Source organism: Rhamphochromis sp. 'chilingali' (genome assembly GCF_963969265.1).
Source record: "Rhamphochromis sp. 'chilingali' genome assembly, chromosome: 18".
NCBI lineage: Eukaryota > Metazoa > Chordata > Actinopteri > Cichliformes > Cichlidae > Rhamphochromis > Rhamphochromis sp. 'chilingali'.
The window spans coordinates 11472033-11490947 of record NC_137945.1 but is presented as its reverse complement, the minus strand read 5'-3'; the positions used below and the strand labels follow the sequence as shown (position 1 = coordinate 11490947).

Sequence of the window (18915 nt, the reverse complement as noted above, 5' to 3'; positions counted from 1 at the left end):
TCCAGAGAACGACAGTTCTCAGGAATCTATCTTGTCTTGTATCAACTGATGGTGGTGTTGGTGTAATGATATGAGGAATATTTTTTGACAACTTTTTACAACTTAAAATGCCACTGGCTACATAAGTGCTGCTGACAATGTCCACCCCTTTGCAAACACAGCTATAAAGGAATGGGCAGCTCAAATAATCTCAAACTGCCTTCTTGAGCATAACAATGGGTTCACTGTACTCACATGGTCTCCACAGTCACCAGAGCTCAGTCAAATAGAGCACCTGTGGGATGTGGTGGAATGAAAAACTGAAATCATGGCTTTGCGGCCAACAAATCTGCAGCATCTGTGTGATGCTGTCTTGTTGATAGAAACTAAAATCACAGAGGAATCTTTCCAGCATCTTAAAAGTACGCCAAAAGGAGTCCAACCCAGCACAACCGCGGAATACATAAAAGAGAAAAAATGTCCTGAGGGTATGTATGTTGATTCATTTGTCATAACAGGTTGAAAATGTAGTTGAAATAAAATTTCGTATATTTCTGAAAATATTTTCTGTTGTTTCATCAAATGAAAGATAATGTTTTAAACTTTTATCTGATATATATATATGTATATGTGGAGAGAGAGAGAGAGAGAGAGAGAGAGAGCGCTGTCATCCTGCGTCTCCATAAATAGACGTCCGCGCTCGCACGATAGTGACAGTAAACAACATTTTGTTGAGCAGACTATATGAAATAAAAGTTTATATATGCTTGGGTTGATGTTGTACCATAAGTCCAGCAGACTTTTAAATACATGAGCACTTGCTGCGTTTCAACCCTTTGCGCATTTACCTCCTTTAAGGTTGTACAGGACTTCTGATTGGAGAGAGCCTGAATAGTTTGTGTGCGCGGTCATTCCGCGTCTCCATAAATAGACGTCCGAGCTCGCGCGATAGTGACCGTAAACAACTTTTTGTTGGGCACACTTGTTAGACAGAAATCTACATTTTTACCACTTTTTACGCATTTATAATGGAGCACGAGCAGTCTCGTCGACTAGGGAAACGGCGGAGGAAACGCTGCGTAATATTAATTGTCATCGTTGTCCTTATTGTTATTGTAATCATCGCCGTGGTGTTGGGACTGACTCTCCGTCAGAACAAAAGTGAATTTAAATCTACATTTTTGTCTAGGTGTGAGAAGTTCAATCAGTAAGTGGTGGTATTTCAACATTTTCTTATTTACTATTTTTGTATTTTCAGACGCACGCACATATGATAAAAGACACATGATCAATGAATGTGTACATGTGCACTTGCATGTTTCCATGTTTGATGCAGGACTGATTGCTTTTGTGAAGTTGCAAGGCTGAGGTGCTTAAAAACAGGCGGGTCTGGTATTGATCAGTATTATTGTCAATGATTGATCTGTTAACGTTCTGTATCATGCCAGCTGGTTTGCACATTGTTAATATCTAATAATAATGTATACCACTGCACATTATCATTATGTCTACGTGTACAGCACGTAGACATAATGATAATGTGCATTGAGTAAGTGGAGATATGAACTGCATTATGTCTGTCGGGTGTTTTTGCGTGTTTCCTTTTGTGATATTTGAATTTTGCAAGAAACAAGAAAAAGTTACAAAACATGATATCACCAAGTGCACATTCAGCGTCCACAGTCTAACCCCATGGCAATTTCCCTGCCATGAACTTCTTTCAATAATATCTATAATCATCTGGTTTTGTTGACACCAGTTTTTTTTTTTAAATTAAATATATAAGAGTTATGTAAATGTGTTTGACTGTTTAGCATACTTAGCATTTCTTTAAATGAAAAATACACCTAAACATTAGCAAATTTTATTTATTTTTCAGAACTGACTGTCAAAAAGTATGGGATGCATTTGAGCAGGCCTATGTGAACAAGGATCCATGTAAAGTTGCAGTGGAAGCTTATGATCCCCTCATTGTTGCAGCCCCCTTCAAACCTCAGTGCAACAGAGTAATAATCAGTGATTACACCATCTCAATCATCCCATCTGCCATAATCATTCATAGTCTGTAAAACAATACACTAATATGTGTGTTTGTGGGTCAGATGATGTTCTGGAGCAAAACAAAGGATGTGGTCCATGGTTTCACTGAGAAGAGAGATTGTTTTGTCACTTTGGAGGACACTCTGTTGGGATCTGTCCTGGATGGTCTGACCTGGTGTGGAAAAGAAGGCAGCAAGGGTAACACTCCCAAAGCAATCACAGTTTATTATTTGAACAGTGCAACAAACTACACACCAGCGAAAGAGCAACGACAGTAGTTTATATAAGTCATGCTAAAATCTAAAAATATATGTAATTTGTCGTGCAAGACATGATTTTGCTATTTGTGTGGCCTGTTGTTAAATTTACATACCAACAGCAAGTCAGGTCAGCCCTGAAATTTAAGGAGAATTTCTTAAACTTGTCACTTGAAGAATACACTCACACACAGATCAGATAAACCTTTAACTGTGGTGTTCATGCCCTCACTTGTTCTGAGAAGGACAAACACATCCTATGACAGCAAGCATCATTTATCAAATATATTTATAAAAAAATAAGTTTATGGTAAATAAATGTTAATTGGCCTGTATTTGTATAGCGCTTTACTTAGCCCCTAAGGACCCCAAAGTGCTTTACACTACATTCAGTCATCCACCCATTCACACACACATTCACACACACATTCACACACTTATCTTCAAGATAGAAATTATGTTTCTGTGAAAACACGTTATCTCCATGAGCTGGGTCATCAGGGATGTGTTCCCTATTAGGTGTGAAAGGTTTCACTTTGTTTCTAGTTTTGGAAATAACTGATTATGCAAAACTTGCTTTGAGTAAAGCAGCATTTTCAGGCTTTATTCTTTTAGTAATTGATCCAAACACACTATAGAAGTGATTTTACATTTGAGCTACTCAGAGAAGATTTTGAGTCAACCCTCTGATTAAGCGGCTGAGGGTGGACAGCTAGGGCACAACATAAACGGCCCTAGGTTGTTCTTTTTTCTTTACTGTCCATTGTAGTTATGTAGTGTTGTGAAATTTCTCTCCTTTGTTGTATTTTACTTTGAGGTGCTAACCCAAGCAAATATGCATGTTGTTGTCATAGGTACCTTCACTACTGGGTGTCCCGGATGGTCAGAGTGTGAAAACAACCCTGTTCGCTCATTTTGGAGACGTATCTCTGCTGCTGTAAGTTTTCAACATTTGTTTGCTTTTCTTTCTCTCTTTTAAACGGGATAGCCCTGAGGTCATGCATTGGTGAAAATGACACACAAGTGGGCCGCAGAGTACAGCAAATCCCTCCTGAGTATAAGTGACGGTGATGGAAGAAAAGCAATCTTCACGCTGCCTCGTTGTCTGTCAATGAGTCTTTGTGTCGGTCTCCATGGAGCGCTCTCCTTAATGAGCAGCAGCCCACACATTCAAAGGAGCCCTGCTTTGGTTGAGTTTGGCTGGGTTTTACTCTGTTGTGCAACAGCCAACTTTTCCCAACAGTTGAAAAAAAAAGCAAACAAACATACAAATATTCTTTGATTCATAATGTTTTCCAGTTCGGTGAATTGTGCAGCAGTCCCAGAAAAATTGATTTGTACTGTGTGTAAAAGGAAAAATACCAAAATGGTCAATTAGATGCTGTAATTATGTGGATACATTGTGCAAAATGCAAGTAACACACAGCTTTAAATAAAGTAGCTTTTGCATGAATTCAGAGAGCACATAAATACCATAAAGTAAGGAAAAGTTGAGTGAACAAATTGATTAAAGATTTTTCTGAATGAAATGCTGTGCATAGTTTGCAGATGTTGCCTGTGGTGATGTCACAGCAATGCTAAGTGGATCCATCGACACACCATTCAATCCAACAAGGTAGGACTGCTTCTGCTTCTCTGACAGTTTTATGACTTTTACTGAGAAAAGTAAAAGAATCTCTTTTCATTTAGTGGTAATTAGAGCCACCAAATAATTTAACAGTGATATATGTGCTGAGTTTCAAGCTAAGTTAAGACGTCATTGCAGATTAAGAGAAGTGCTATTAAAAACAGTTATCATTGTCTTTGTTGCACAATGCAAGCACTTTGGCAACAGTGGGAAGGAAAAACTCCCTTTTAACAGGAAGAAAGCGCCAGCAGAATCAGGCTCAGGGAGGGGCATCTGCTGCAACCGTTTGGAAGACAGCACAAAAGATATGCTGTGGAAGACAGCCAGAGATAACAAGTATGATTCAATGCAGAGAGGTCTATTAACATACACTGAGTGAGAAAGGGGACTGAAGAAGAAATAGTCAACGCATAAAGTAGATGTTGTGAACAATTCATTGTTCAGTGGTTGAGCGTGCATAGCCCACAACGTCAGGGAGACCAATTTTGATAGAAAGGCAGTTGCACAGGTCCCCTGGTGGGGGCCGACCTGACTCTAAACAATCACAGACTCGGATAGATTGGCAAAGGTTTTCAAATAAGTACCAGCTAACTTATGAACGCAGACAGACAACACACGCTATTGTGGTCCATCAGCAAACTATCACTGTTTGTGGGAGAATTTCTTTTTCAAATCGATGAAATTCTGGCTGGACTCTGATTGTAAGTAGATAATATGGGCGATCGTGCCTCAAGAGTTCGGGAGTTAGCTAACCATCACCAGTGTGTGTGTGAATGGGTGGATGACTGGATGTGTAAAGCGCTTTGGGGTCCTTAGGGACTAGTAAAGCGCTATACAAATACAGGCCATTTACCATAGTATAGATTTTCTTCTAATGTAAAATACTGTGACAGCAATAAATTTGCAACAAATGGTAACAGATTTGGGGTTTTCATCAATTTATCACAAACACATTGTAATTGCTAGATTGGCCTCATTTAATCACAAACTGATAGCAGACTTATTCTGTCTTATTGCTGTTTTATCACCATCTTGATACATCGGAGCTGCTTTGAAGATGGCAACTAGCAGGAAGCTGTTACTGATCTGGTCCTCATCTTAAGCGCAACCATTTCAAAAGCAGTCTCATGGCTCAAGTTCATTGTAGATAAGATAAGATAAGATAAGATAACCTTTATTAGTCCCACACGTGGGAAATTTGTTTTGTCACAGCAGGAAGTGGACAGTGCAAAAGTTATGAGGCAAAAATTAGAATACAATAAGAATAAATACAGTACACAACTGTACAGAATAGAATAAAATAAAATACTATATACAGTAGAATAAAATAAAATAAATATACAATAAGATAAAAATAGAATACAAATACAAATACTATATACAACTGAGTAAATGGTAGATGGTCACAATACTTCCAATAATGCCACGGTCTACAACCACAGTTTTTCCTTAGTGTGACCCTATCATATCTGCAGCGACAATAATTCTTTGAGGTGACTACTGATCCTTTTAGCACCTTGGAAATTATTTAGAAGTGGGCTCAAGTGCCAGATAGATGAATATATCAGAAAAATGTGGTGTTGTGTTGTGGTGACAGCAATATCTAGTTAATTTTGTACTCTAAGCTGCTGTTCTTTTTTTTCTCATCAGCATTTTTGCAAGCATTGAGGTGGTGAGGTTTCAGGCCTCTAGGATCAAAAGCCTGAATGTTGTTATGGTCTTACAGCAGAATGCCAAGTAAGATTTTCTCTTTATACACAAATCTGTCACCACAATGTGCATACAATATTTTAATATTGATCCTACATTCACTGCTTCTGTTCTGCGTCTAACTTCTTCAGATCAAACTGTACAGATCCATCCTTGAAGAATTTGAGGCAAACTCTAGATACAGGGATAACATACAGCTGCAAAGATGTGCCTGAGTAAGTACGTGTGCGTTACAGAGGAGCTGACGACCTGTTTGTATCTGTCCTCACAAAACACAACTGACCTCTTGTGATTATCTTGTAATGTATTCAAACAGATCTCGTATTCAGGAATGCGGTGCCAAACCAGAGATAGCGTGTGGAGCCTGCTGGTGAAGATGTCTGATGTCAGTCACAACATACTAGCATATAGCCACAGAAACATTTCTCTCATTTCCTTGCAACTTTTTTAATAAAATTTGAGAATTTTTGTACATGTGAAATTTATTTTTCTAAACATGTAGGTTTCTAATACATTCCATTATGACAATATTTTGTGGAATCTGATTTTTTATTTTTTTTGGACTGAACACATTGAGTACCATGGCTGCCATCTCATTGTTGGTAGAACATGTATTAATTTTTAAATAAAATCTTAACTTGTAAACTTTATTTGGACTCCAAAGTGTAATACTGACTGTTGTGTAATCACATCCTAAGTGTTCTATTCACCTAGAATAATTAAAAGACATATCATCCACCAGTTGCTCCAACTTTGGACTGAAATACCTAGCTTCACAAGGCCAAAGCAAGTTCAGCAAAGAAGCCATCAAGTTCATCCAAAGAAGCTTCTATGTAGATGATGGCCTGACAAGTGTAAGGTCGACTGCTGAAGCCATACGCCTGGTAAAGGAATCAAGAGCTCTGTGCAAAACAGGAAATCTACGGCTACATAAGTTTGTATCCAACGATGAGTGTGTGATTGCAACAATTCTACCACAAGAATGTGCTCAGACCAAAGATCTAAACATGGCTCTAGGAGAACTTCATATCGAGCGAGCACTTGGAGTTCAGTGGTGTGTTGAGGCGGATGAATTTCAGTTCAGGGTGGAGGTAAAAGAAAAACCCACTGACAAGGAGAGGGGTTCTCTCAACTGTTGCCTCAGTCTATGATCCATTAGGTTTCGTGGCTCCATTCCTACTTGTCGGCAAACAGATTCTTCAAACGCTGTGTAGAGACAAGGTAAGCTGGGACGAACCTCTCCCCGAGCACATCCAGCCACAATGGGAGTCATGGCTCAAAGATCTGCCTCATTTGGCAGTTCTAAAGATTCCAAGAAGCTACCTTCCATCAAACTTTGGTGAAGTCTCACTATATGAGCTTCACAACTTTTCCGATGCAAGCTTCAAAGGGTATGGTGCATGCTCATACCTTAGAGCGGTGAGTGAAACAGGACAGATAAGTTGTTCACTTGTCTTGGGGAAAGCAAGAGTAGCCCCTACCAAACTAAAGGCTTGAGTTATCTTCAGCTGTGACCTCAGTCCGCATTGGTGATATCATCAGAGGCGAGCTGGAGATTGAAAATGTGCAAGAGTATTACTGGACTGACTCAAAGGTGGTCCTTGGCTATGTGAACAATGATGCTAAAAGGTTCCAAACATTCGTGGCCAACCGCATCCAGCAAATAAGATCTAGCACAAAACCTGAACAATGGCGATATGTCAACTCTGAAGACAACCCAGCCGATGGAGCCTCAAGAGGATTGACTGCAGTTCAAATTAAAGAATCTAACTGGCTGAAAGGACCCAACTTCCTTTGGCAGCAAAATCTCCCACATGAAGTGGGAATGGTGGGAGAAGTTGAGGCTACTGATCCTGAACTTCGGAGAGCACATGTTCATGCAGTTAAAGCAAGAGAACAGAATCCAATGGTAAACCGTTTAACTAAATTTTCTGACTGGTCCAGAGTGGTGAGAGCAATTGCCAGGCTCAAGAGATTTGTCAGAGAGTTTAAGGGATTTCAGTCGAGAACTAATGAGTCGACTAATCTTGAAGAACGAAGAGAAGCAGAGATCTTCATCATCAAACTTGTACAAGAAGAGGCATTTGCTGAAGAGATAAAGAAAATAAGAGGCCAGAAGGAACACACTTTGAGCAGGCACAACAGGCTACGCCAGCTGAATGCTTTCCTGGACGAAACCAATGTTCTCAGGGTTTGAGGACGGCTGTCTCAGTCAGCCTTACACCATGATGTAAAGCATCCTGCAATACTTCTGAAAAAATCTCATGTCTCAGCTCTGCTGGTCAAACATCATCATGAGCGCATACACCATCAAGGAAGGGGCATGACCATGAATGAGTTGCGCGCAAACGAAATATGGGTCCTAGGATGTGGAAGTGTGGTCTCCTCACACATTTACAAGTGTGTAAAATGTAGACGATACAAAAGAACAACTGAGGTTCAACAAATGGCAAATCTACCAGGAGAGAGAATTAAGACATCTCCCCCCTTTACTTATTGTGGGCTTGATTGTTTTGGCCCCTTTATTGTGAAGGAAGGAAGAAGAGAGTTGAAACGATATGGATTGTTATTCACCTGCCTATGTTCTAGAGCAGTTCACATAGAAACGCTTGACGATTTGACAACAGACGCATTCATGAATGCACTTCGATCATTCATAGCTATTCGAGGACCCGTGCGCCAGCTAAGATGTGATAGAGGGACAAACTTTGTTGGTGCTAGAAAGGAGCTTTCTGAGTTGCTTGAAGGAATGGATCAAGATCGTACAAGGGCGCTTGGTTGTGAATTTGTGCTGAATGTCCCATATGGGAGGAGTTTGGGAACACCAGTATTGGGTCTGTGTTTCCACAAGCCCCGCTGGTTTAGAGACTTATTCATCATGAAGAAAACAAGACAGTCAGCGATCGATCGATTTACTTGCAAGGGAGGCCTCGTCGGTGTCTACCACGAAATGACCCCAACGACGGCCTCCGCTTGCTGCCTTTTATTGGGAATACAGTTCACACAATACACATCACAGCAAAACAACGCCCACCATAAACCCCCCAAATGGTTCTAAGACAAGGCACTATGTGTGTGTGTATGTGTAAACATCTGTATGCATGTAAGAATGTGTGTGTGTGTGTGTGTGTGTGTGTGTGTGTGTGTGTGTGTGTGTGTGTGTGTGTGTGTGTGTGTGTGTGTGTGTGTCTTCCTGATCACAACTGTTTCTACAACATCCTGGTCATAAAGAGGGTAGTCTCTCCCACACCCAATGTATGGTTCACCATGGATAACACAGTGAAGCCATACAAAGGGCAGGAAGCTTACCAAACATCAAACAGAATCTTCACAAGGGATGTGTAATAATCCTCCCCCAGCACAGAGTGGCTGGAGAGGTGGTCAGGGTCAAAAGGATGTCTTGATCCTATAGATTGAACTAAGACCTTACAAGTTTAAGAAGCATAATGACAAACATTCAACAATTAGACTTAACAATATTACTTTGCAATAAGCAGGTGTGTTTATAGGTTGTAGCTGCTGAAGCCTCCTATTGGCCACTTATCCAAAAATGCTGATTTTATGATGCATTACAGTGTCATGGTCCTGTGTTGGTGACCCAGTGTTTTGTATTTTTGGTTTAAGTAATAATTTATTAATTATGGTTTTCTGTTTTGTATTGAATTTACCGTTCCTGGTTTCTAGGTTTCTGTTCTGTTTCTGTTCTCCGTGTGTTCTATGCTTCATCTCAGGGAAGACAAAAAGACAGAAAACTATGTTCCACTTCTAGTTACTTTTGTCTCTGTGCTTCATGTGTCTGTTCCAGAGTCTGTCATGTTTCCACATCTCAGTGTCTAATCTGCATCTTTGTAAATTGTGTGGTGCTTCCTGTTTTACTTTGATAGTGCGTGTCCTATGTCAGTGTATCCTGCTGTGCTTCCTGTGTCTTGTTATGTCAGGTTAGGTCCAGCCGTGCTTTCCCCCTGTTTTCCATTCTGTTGTTACTCTCTGGTGTATTTAAGCCCTGTGTTTTCATCTGTCAGTTGTTGTGTTGTACTCTTACTATGCTGTGTTTTTTCTTCTGTGGTCCTAGCCATTCCTTATTTTACATGTCCTAGTTTGTATTCCTGTTCCCAGTTTCTAGTTTTGTTTTGGATTTGAAGTTAGTTGTTACACTCACAATGAAGCTGCCTCTTTTAGTTCACTCTTTCGTGAGTCCTGCATTTGCAGCCTATCCTGCATGCCACACAGCCGAACCATAACATACAGGAAGTCTGGGCCTGGGTGGGCGTCTGAAAGCTTTACAGAGAGACCACTACTGTTTCTATGGGCTACATTTACAGAAGTGCTGCTACTTTGCATTTTCGCATCAGCAGTAAGTAGCTTCAGAGTCGACTTTTTGTCTCATGCATGGTGACCCAGAATGTTTGATCTTTGTGCTTTGCTCTGGCTTTAGAATGGCGTTGGAGTCGTATGTGCAACATATGTGAGCCTGTTAATGTGCATTTAATGTATTGAATAATTGAATCAGAGAAGTTATCTGCTCTAAACTGAAAATGTAATTTGTTTTGTGTTTGTACATTTGGTTTCTGATGTTTGGGTGTGTGTGTGTGTGTGTGTGTGTGTGTGTGTGTGTGTGTGTGTGTGTGTGTGTGTGTGTGTGTGTGTGTGTGTGTGTGTGTGTCTCATCTGGAATCCCAGAAAAACTTCCAGTTGGCTGTCATTCTAGTGTGTGCATGTGACATAATTCCCACCCCCTCATGCTGTCACATAAAGATCTAAATTAAATCCAGGGATGGTTTTATATTTTACAGTGTTATTGGAGTGTCAGCAGACACTCAGTTAATGGAGTACACTGATAGATTTGACAACTGATGACTAATTAATAATGCAGTCAATGTCAGTATGGACCAGAAGAGTTTGCAGAATTTAATTTGGACACAGCATCTTGTTTGTACAGTACAGTGAACAAGAAATCATAACAATGCCTCGCTGACATGTAAAATGTTGTGGTTCTTATAAAGCACTTTTCTACTCTGAGGATTCAAAGTGCTTTACACAACTTGCCTCGATCAATCAAGGATCCATTGTAGAATTGACTCCTCGAACTCCTCCAATCCAGACCTGTACAGACAATGACCAGTACGTGACATTTTAAGCCCTTTCACACTGTTCAGTATTTGGAAGTTTAATTTCATCAAAGTTACTTATCAATCTGGAATAGTGGTCTTAGATCACTTAAAGCATCACATCATGTGACAGTTGTTAACCCTATGCAGTATAAGTCATGAGGTGTGTTTTATTGCTACTTGTTTAGACACAGAGGTTCCTAACAGGAAAACCTTTTATGAAACTGTCAATCATTAACAGGTCATTTTTCCTTCACAGGACCTTGATTATCTTTCAATGCATCCAGGACCCGCAACAGTCATCCTGCCACACATGTGCAAATACTTTGTTAAACAGAAACAGCCTTATATCTGTTTAAATCACAAACTGCTGTAATATCTATATCTGCCATGTGTAGATATAGTGTCAGTTATAGTGTCAAGTAAATTCAGAGTGCAATAAAAGGAACAGTGAGTACTGTAAACACTGTCAGCCTTAGATGAAAGCCAGAGACTGGCTTCTCAAAAATCTAACTTGATTGAAAGCAGTGTGTGCGTGTGTATTTTGCGTACCCACTACACTTCACTGATCCCCACAAATCTACAAACAAAATGCAGCTGAAACAGGTGCTTCTCAACTTGGAGAGGAGGAACTTTACAGCCTTTAGTACTGCTGTGGCTTCATTAGAAACATTAGTCTATTTGAATTTAGTGTTTTCTGAAAAACAAGAGTTCCTGTTTTACTGTTAGGGATGTGCTAATTTACCTGAAAAACAAACAATGATGACCTGTATGTGGTCAGATATTCACATCATAGTAAATATATATATATATATATATATATATATATATATATATATATATATATATATATATATATATATATATATATATATATATATGTATATGTATCATCAGAACTTGATACATTTAACCCCTTTGCACCTTTTTCTCCATTATGAGTGGACAAGACTTCTGATTGGACAGAGCCTGAATAGTTTGTGTGAGCACAGTCATTCTGCATCTCCATAAATAGATGCCCAACTTCAGGTGATAGTGAAAGTAAACAACATTTTGTGAAGCAGACTTCTCCAGAAAGCTAGATTTTTCCAACTTTTTAAGCATTACAAATGGAGCAGGAGCAAGAGCAAAAGCAAGAGCAAAAGCAAGAGCAAAAGCAAAAGCAAGAGCAAGAGCAAGAGCAAGAGCAAGAGCAAGAGCAAAAGCAAGAGCTAGAGCTAGAGCTAGAGCAAGAGCAAGCGGAGACTCCTCGTCCATGGAAACGCATATTAAGTGGTATCATTGTCCTTTCTATTGTAATCATTGGTGCGGTGTTGGGACCAGTTCTACAAACAAACGAAAGTGACCCTAAATCTACGTTTTTGTCTAGGTGTAAGAAGTTCAATCAGTAAGTGATGGTATTTCAGCATTTTTTTATTTACACTTTTCATTATTTTTGTAAAGAGAAATGGGGCTTCAGCTTCAAATCTAAATGATGAATGAGTAATTAATGAATGTGTACATGTGCACTTGCATCTTTGCATGTTTAAGCATTTTTGGCAAATACAGCACTAACTGCATTTGAACTCATGAAGTGGCAAGGCTGCTTTGCTTAACAGCAGGATTGGTATTATAGTCAGTGATTGATCTGCTGATGTCTGCTCAGCTGGTTTTCATGTCATTAGTATCAAAAATGATGTATACCACTCCACCTATAGTACCTAGACGGAGATGTGAACTATGAACATATCTGTCAGGTGTTTTTGCCTGTTTCCTTCTGGAATATTTGAATTTTGCTTTAAAAGAAAAACAGTTACAAAGTGCTTCACTAAAAACATGACATTAAGAAGTGCACAGTCAGTGTCCAGAGTCTAACCCCATGGCAATTTCCCTGCCATAAACTGCCATAAACAACAAATATATAAGAGTTATGTAAACGCGATACAATATTTTGCATATTTAGCATTTCTTTAAAAGAAAATACACCTAAACATTAAAAAACGTTATTTATTTTTTTTAGATATGACTGTCAAAGGCTATGGGGTGCCTTTGAGCAGGCCTATGTGAACAAGGATCCATGTAACGTTCCAGTGCAAGCTTATGATCCTCTGATTGCTGCAGCCCCCTTCAAACCTCAGTGCAACAAAGTAATAATCAATGATTACACCATCTCAATCATCTCATCTCTCACAATCATTCATGATCTGTTTAACAATACATAAATATCTGTGTTTGTGGGTTAGATGATGTTCTGGAGCAAAACCAAGGTTGTGGTCCATGGTTTCACTGAGAAGAGAAAAGATTGTTTTGTCACTTTGGAGGACACTGTGTTGGGATATGCCCTGAATGGTCTGACCTGGTGTGGAAAAAAAGGCAGCAACGGTAACACTCTCAAAGCAGTAGATAAGAATCACAGTTTATTATTTAAGCGCTATAAAAATCTAGACACCGGCAAAAGAGCACTGACAGTTGTTTATATAAATCATGCTAGAATCTAAAAATATATGTAATTCATCTTGCAAGACATGATTTGTTGTTACATTTACATACCAGGAGTCAAGTCATGGTTTTTGAGGAGAATTTCTTAAACTTGCCACTTGTAGTCAAAGTCAAACATCTATCTATCTATATACATATATATACATACATACATACACATATATATACATATATACACACACACACACAGTGTGTCTTATGTACAACACAATACAATACTATACAAGTGTTTAAACAGCAGTGTCCAACACAATCATAGTGATTGAATGATTGTGGGCAGGTTCATGTGCGAGTGTCTGTGGGGTAGTCAGTGAAAGGGCAATGGTGGTGAGTCAGAGTTTGTATGTTTGGGGGGTGGGTGATAGCAGGGAGTGAATTTAGCATCCTGACAGCCTCTGTTTTTTATTTTATTTTTATGTATTGTTACTAGCACCAGACCTACAAGGGAAATCTGGAACTACACCAATTGGCAAATTAAAATTAATATTGGATTATTAGAGGGACACTGAAGTTCATTATTGCACGTTGTTTTGAGGAGCTAACCCAAGCAAATATGCATATTGTTGTCATAGGTACCTTCACTACTGCTTGCCCAAGAAATTGTGAAAACAACCCTGTTGACTCATTTTGGATTCGTGCCTCTGCTGCTGTAAGTTTTCAACATGAATTTACTACATTTTCTTTCTCTCTGTTAAACAGTATAGTCCTGAGGTCCTGCATTGCTTAAAATAACACACAAGTGGACTGCAGAGTGCAGCAAATCCCTCCTGAGTATAAGTGATGGTGTTGGAGAAAAGAAATGTTCACGTCTCGTTGTCTGTCAATGAGGTTTTGTGTCGGTCTCCATGGAGCGCTCTCCTGAGTGAGTGGCAGCCCACACATTCAAAAGAGCCCATGAGATTAAAGGTTAAGCATTTCAGTTGTTAAAGGGAATGACCCCTCCAAAAATACATTCAAAAATACATTCAGCTAGAGATGCTGCACTGCAATAAATTTGAGTTTAATTAATTTGTAAAGATCCTTTACTTATGGGACGCATGCTGCAAAAGCAAGTGCCACATAGCTTTAAATAAAGTAGCTTTTCATTTTGGCATTAATTCAGAAAGCACAAAAATACCATAAAGTAAGGAAAATATAAAATTAAGTGAGAGAATTAAATGTTTTTATAAATGAAATGCTTTTTTTTTCCTGGATTACACCGCTATTACTTAACAGTGACCTCTCCCAGAACTAGCGAGCGCTCATCCTGGAATTTGTTACATAAGTCACCTAAATCTACCATTTCATGACACTCTTAGCAAATCTTTGGAAAGTAGTACAACTTGTTTTGTTCAAAATTATTACAACATTTGGACAGTTAAAAATGGTAAAACCTCAGTTATATGTTGCAGCCCCATACTTCCTGTTTTGAATACAAAGATGTTTGCATAATATCAATCTGTGGAGTATGAAGTACAGTTATTTCTCAAAATAAGGGACTTCATATGTCCCATGCTCCATTAACACATCAATAGTGACTTCTGATTGATAAACCTCACTTTACAGGAAGAGACAAATAACTAACATTAATTTCAGGACCAAATCTCGTGTTATTTTTTAGTTTTTTCTTACAAGATGAGTGAGTGTTTCTTCAAAATCCCCTTTGTGTGTCTGTACAGTATGCAGATGTTGCCTGTGGTGATGTCACGGCAATGCTAAGCGGGTCCACCATCACACCATTCGATCCTACAAGGTAGAGCTGCTTCTGCTTCTCCCACAGTTTTATGACTTTTAGTGAGAAAAATAAAGAAATGTCTTCCATTATAATGTTAATGAGAGCCACTAATGTAACACTGGCATATGCACCTAGTTTCAAGGAATCTTAAGGCTTTGCTTTGCCTTTGTATTTAGTTCTTTATTCATCACTTTTTTCATATTTTTTTAAATGACTAAGTGCAAAAAGTGACTTTTATGTCTGCCTTGCCACTGCAGAGTAAAAGTTCTATTTAAAAAACAGTTATTATTGTCCTTCTTGCACAAGGTCAAAGGTTGTTGTAAAAAAATGTTCTTGTTCTACAAACCAAATCAGGTTGGAAAGTTTTTTAACAATCTGCAACTGAAGTAGTTCTGTCAAGGTTAGTGCTGTAGCAGGCAAGATGTGGACCCAAAAGCAGAACTCAGCACCCACGGGGATAAACTCAAAGAGGCAGCTTTATTTGCTGTGAACATCCGAGCGTAGAAAACACAAAACATAACCTAAACAGGAAGCAAACTAAAACCACTCAGGGAAACGAGGCCTGTGGGAGAGACACACAGCAACATGAGGAAACGACGCAAAACTGGGCAGAGAGAAACACAGGGCTTAAATACACAAGGGAGTAATGAGGGAATGGGAAACAGGAGGGAAACACAGCTGGGACTAATCTGATAAAACGAAACAAGGAGGGAGCAACACTGAAACACTGAGCATGGGACATCAGACAGTCAAATTAAAACAGGAAGTGTAAGACATTCACAAAGACCCACAGTTGACATTGAGACATGGAGACATGACTGACCGGGGAGACAGGGAACATAGAGAACACGTGGAACATGGGGAAGGCACCGTAACAAAAAGCTAAAGACTGGAAACAAAAAATATAACACAGAGAGATTAAGAATAAGAACCAAAACCATGAATAACACTAAATCAAATAATATAAATTTATAAAAAAAAAACACAAAACACTGGGTCTGAATTGTTGTCTAACGTAAAATGCTATGTGCGCCGACAGCAACAAAATTGCAACAGATGGTAACAGATTTGTGGTTTTCATCATTGAATCACAAACAGATTGCCAAATTGGCCTCATTTAGTCACAAAGTGATAGCAGACTGATTCTGTCTAACTGTTTTATCAATGTCTTGATTCATCACAGCTGCTTTGAAGATGGCAGCTTGCAGGTAGCAGTCACAGACTCAGTTCCTCATCTTAAGAGCAGCATTTTTAAAATCCATCTCACTCGTCAAGTTAATTTTAAGTGGTCTTACAGTTGTGGTTTGAATTTTGGGTTGTTGTTTTTTTTTACTCTTCAGTACTTTTGCAAAAGTTGAGGTGACGAGGTTTAAAGCCCCTAAGGTCAGGAGCCTGAATGTTGTTATGGTCATACAGAAGAATGCCAAGTAAGATTTCCTCTTATATGCAAATCTTTCACCACAATGTTGTCCTTTATTTGTTTAATTTACATCAGAATGGCCAATCGGGGCATGAATATTTTAAAACTGAGCCTACATTCACTGCTTCTGTTCCATTTGTTCAGATCAAACTGCAAAAACGCATCCCTGCAGAAATTAAAGAAAGCGCTACATACAGGGATAACATACAGCTGCAAAGACGTGCCTGAGTAAGTACATGTGCATTACAAAGGAACTGACGACCTGTTTGTCTGTGTCCTCACAAAGCACGACTGACCTCTCGTTATTATCCTGGATTGTGTTCAAACAGATCTCGGATTCAAGAATGCGGCTCCAAACCACAGATAGCATGTAAAACCTGCTGGTGAACAAGTCTGATTATATCAGACACAACATAGTAGCATTCAGCCATAGAAACCTTTCACTTGTTTCCTTTTCAATTTTTAAATAAACTGAGTATTTTCTTTTCACATATATGTGAAATATGTTTTTCGAATGAACATCTGTAATACATCACATTATGAAAATATTGTTTTTCATTTTGTGGGATCTGATGTGAAACTTTTTTTTCTTTTCTTTCTTTTTTTTTTAAATTAAACACACTGAGTATGAAGGCTGCTATCTCCTGGTCACAGAATATGCTTTATTTTCAAAATAAAATGTTAAGACACAAGGTTGTAAACTTTATTTGTATTTCAGTGTAATAATGATTGTTATGTAATCACATTTGAATCCAGTAAAGTGCAAACACATCATGTCTTTGTTGTTTAAAGTCTGGACTGAAAATCTGTCGCAACAGTTCTTATGGGGTGACGAATGCAAATTTGACGTTTTTTTGTTCACATTGTCAGCATGTGTCGAGGATGTACAACAGTGAGTGTCTAAAGCCATCTATAAAACACCATGGAGTCTCTGTCATGGTTTGGGGCTTCATTTCAACAAGTATGGATTGATCTCCCCAGAGCCAGAATCTCAACAATATTAAAGCAGAGTGGGATCATCTCGACAGAACAGAAGGCAGCCAACATCCAAAGAAAAGCTTTAAAAATCCTCCAAGAAGCCTAGAGAACTATTCCTCAAGACTACTTCAAGGAATGGCAAGAAAATATAGACTTTCATGGTCATTAGAATTGTACAAACTCTTGCCTTATACACTCTATTTTCATGCATGTTTGCACATATTTTAATAACAGCAGCAATTTCCCATTTTTCCAACAAAATATAAAATATAAAGAAATGTGGGGTGACTCAAGACTTTTTATTTACTCATTACTGTATTTAAACAACCAAAAGCTTTTATTCTGCATTTCTCTGGAAGTTCATTTATTCTTGTGACAGATGCTTGAAAAACGTTCACATCAATGAGCTAAGCCATGTCAAGGCCTGTTCATCTAACACTGGCTTCCATAACACACCCATCCAGATAAGATTAGCCGCTTACCCTATTTTAGCAGTTGACTCACCTAGTAAAGGCAGCTCCTTGGCTTAAATGTCAGGTGGATTTATCTAAAGGTCATTCTATTATAATTAGTGCTAATGGGTGAAAGTGAAAGCAGTTAACCTTTTATTAAAAGTTGTAACGATCTAAACTAAATCCACAGATGGCTTGATAATAACAGTGTCAGTAGAGCAGATGAGCACACTGGTTTGACCAACGATGACTAAATAATGATGCAGTCAGTGTCAACATGGACCAGAAGTGTTTGCAGCATTTAACCCTTTAAAACCTGAATCATGAAATAATTGCCAGAAAATAACATTTTTCTGAAAATATTGTTTATTTAACCTTCTTTTGTTTAATTTTATTTAATTGTTTAAAAATTGAATCACATTTCAATTTCCATATATGACATTTAATTTGTATCATATTTGCTTATCTGTTTTGTTTTGGGGGTTTTTTGATTGCTTAGAAATATATTGTGCAATTTATTTAGGTTTTTCAGGGGAGGAAATTCACACTGATTATGTTGAAGTCCCAAAAACTTTCAAAAAACTGTATGTATCAAATATGATACACTAGGCATTAAGGGGTTAATTTGGACACAGCATCTTATATGTATACTGGACCATAAGCAGTGACAATGCCCCGCTGATATGTATGGTTCCCACTTTCAGTAGATGAATGAAACCAGTCTTGTCATGTCAAATAATGCACATATAATACAACGTTTTTTTTCTTCTTGTATCCAGATCAATTGATGAGCTAAATAGGTTAAATAAAGCCCAGTTTATTGTTGCGAAGTGGACAAAACTGTCTTAATGCGTGTGTGTTTTGGAGCTACTTTCAAAGGGTTTTGCCAGTTGGCCTTTACCTTTGTGATTCTTCTTTACATGCAGATTCACTACATTCATCCACCATAGCACTGTTTCTGTGTGGGTGGCTGATTGAGGAATGCACAGTCCTTTCTTGTAGCACACATTTCAACATGTCACAGTAAGAAAAGCACATGTGCAATTAATGTTCCTCAAATTCTTTGTGTTCCAGTAAACCATGACAGTAAAACCAGTACTTTGTTTGTTTTTCTAGTGACTGAGCATGCCTGCAAAAGGGTTAGAGGGAAAG

The 18915-nt window shown here is 38.6% G+C and overlaps 2 protein-coding genes across 2 annotated transcripts; both read left to right on the top strand.

Annotated features, from left to right (window-relative positions):
- Positions 1 to 897: 897 nt before the first annotated feature.
- LOC308385738 (ADP-ribosyl cyclase/cyclic ADP-ribose hydrolase 1-like) lies at positions 898 to 6235 on the top strand. Its single transcript, XM_080864868.1, has 8 exons — positions 898 to 1186; positions 1859 to 1985; positions 2082 to 2217; positions 3131 to 3213; positions 3818 to 3891; positions 5554 to 5640; positions 5745 to 5828; positions 5930 to 6235. The coding sequence occupies exons 1-8, from the start codon at positions 1008 to 1010 to the stop codon at positions 5985 to 5987; spliced, it is 828 nt and encodes a 275-aa protein (XP_080720994.1). The 5' UTR covers positions 898 to 1007; the 3' UTR covers positions 5988 to 6235.
- A 6501-nt stretch (positions 6236 to 12736) lies between these two features.
- LOC308386082 (ADP-ribosyl cyclase/cyclic ADP-ribose hydrolase 1-like) lies at positions 12737 to 17397 on the top strand. Its single transcript, XM_080865365.1, has 7 exons — positions 12737 to 12847; positions 12944 to 13082; positions 13772 to 13848; positions 14858 to 14931; positions 16254 to 16340; positions 16478 to 16561; positions 16663 to 17397. The coding sequence occupies exons 2-7, from the start codon at positions 12944 to 12946 to the stop codon at positions 16718 to 16720; spliced, it is 519 nt and encodes a 172-aa protein (XP_080721491.1). The 5' UTR covers positions 12737 to 12847; the 3' UTR covers positions 16721 to 17397.
- The last annotated feature ends 1518 nt before the right edge of the window (positions 17398 to 18915 follow it).

Excerpts from the sequence above, each read along its gene's own strand:
- LOC308386082 (XM_080865365.1), top strand. The coding sequence starts at position 12,944 with ATGATGTTCTGGAGCAAAACCAAGGTTGTGGTCCATGGTTTCACTGAG. Across the intron at positions 16,341-16,477 it reads GTCATACAGAAGAATGCCAA|ATCAAACTGCAAAAACGCAT; the intron begins GTAAGATTTCCT and ends CCATTTGTTCAG. Across the intron at positions 16,562-16,662 it reads AGCTGCAAAGACGTGCCTGA|ATCTCGGATTCAAGAATGCG; the intron begins GTAAGTACATGT and ends GTGTTCAAACAG.
- LOC308385738 (XM_080864868.1), top strand. The coding sequence starts at position 1,008 with ATGGAGCACGAGCAGTCTCGTCGACTAGGGAAACGGCGGAGGAAACGC. Across the intron at positions 1,187-1,858 it reads AGGTGTGAGAAGTTCAATCA|AACTGACTGTCAAAAAGTAT; the intron begins GTAAGTGGTGGT and ends TTTATTTTTCAG. Across the intron at positions 3,214-3,817 it reads GGAGACGTATCTCTGCTGCT|TTTGCAGATGTTGCCTGTGG; the intron begins GTAAGTTTTCAA and ends TGCTGTGCATAG.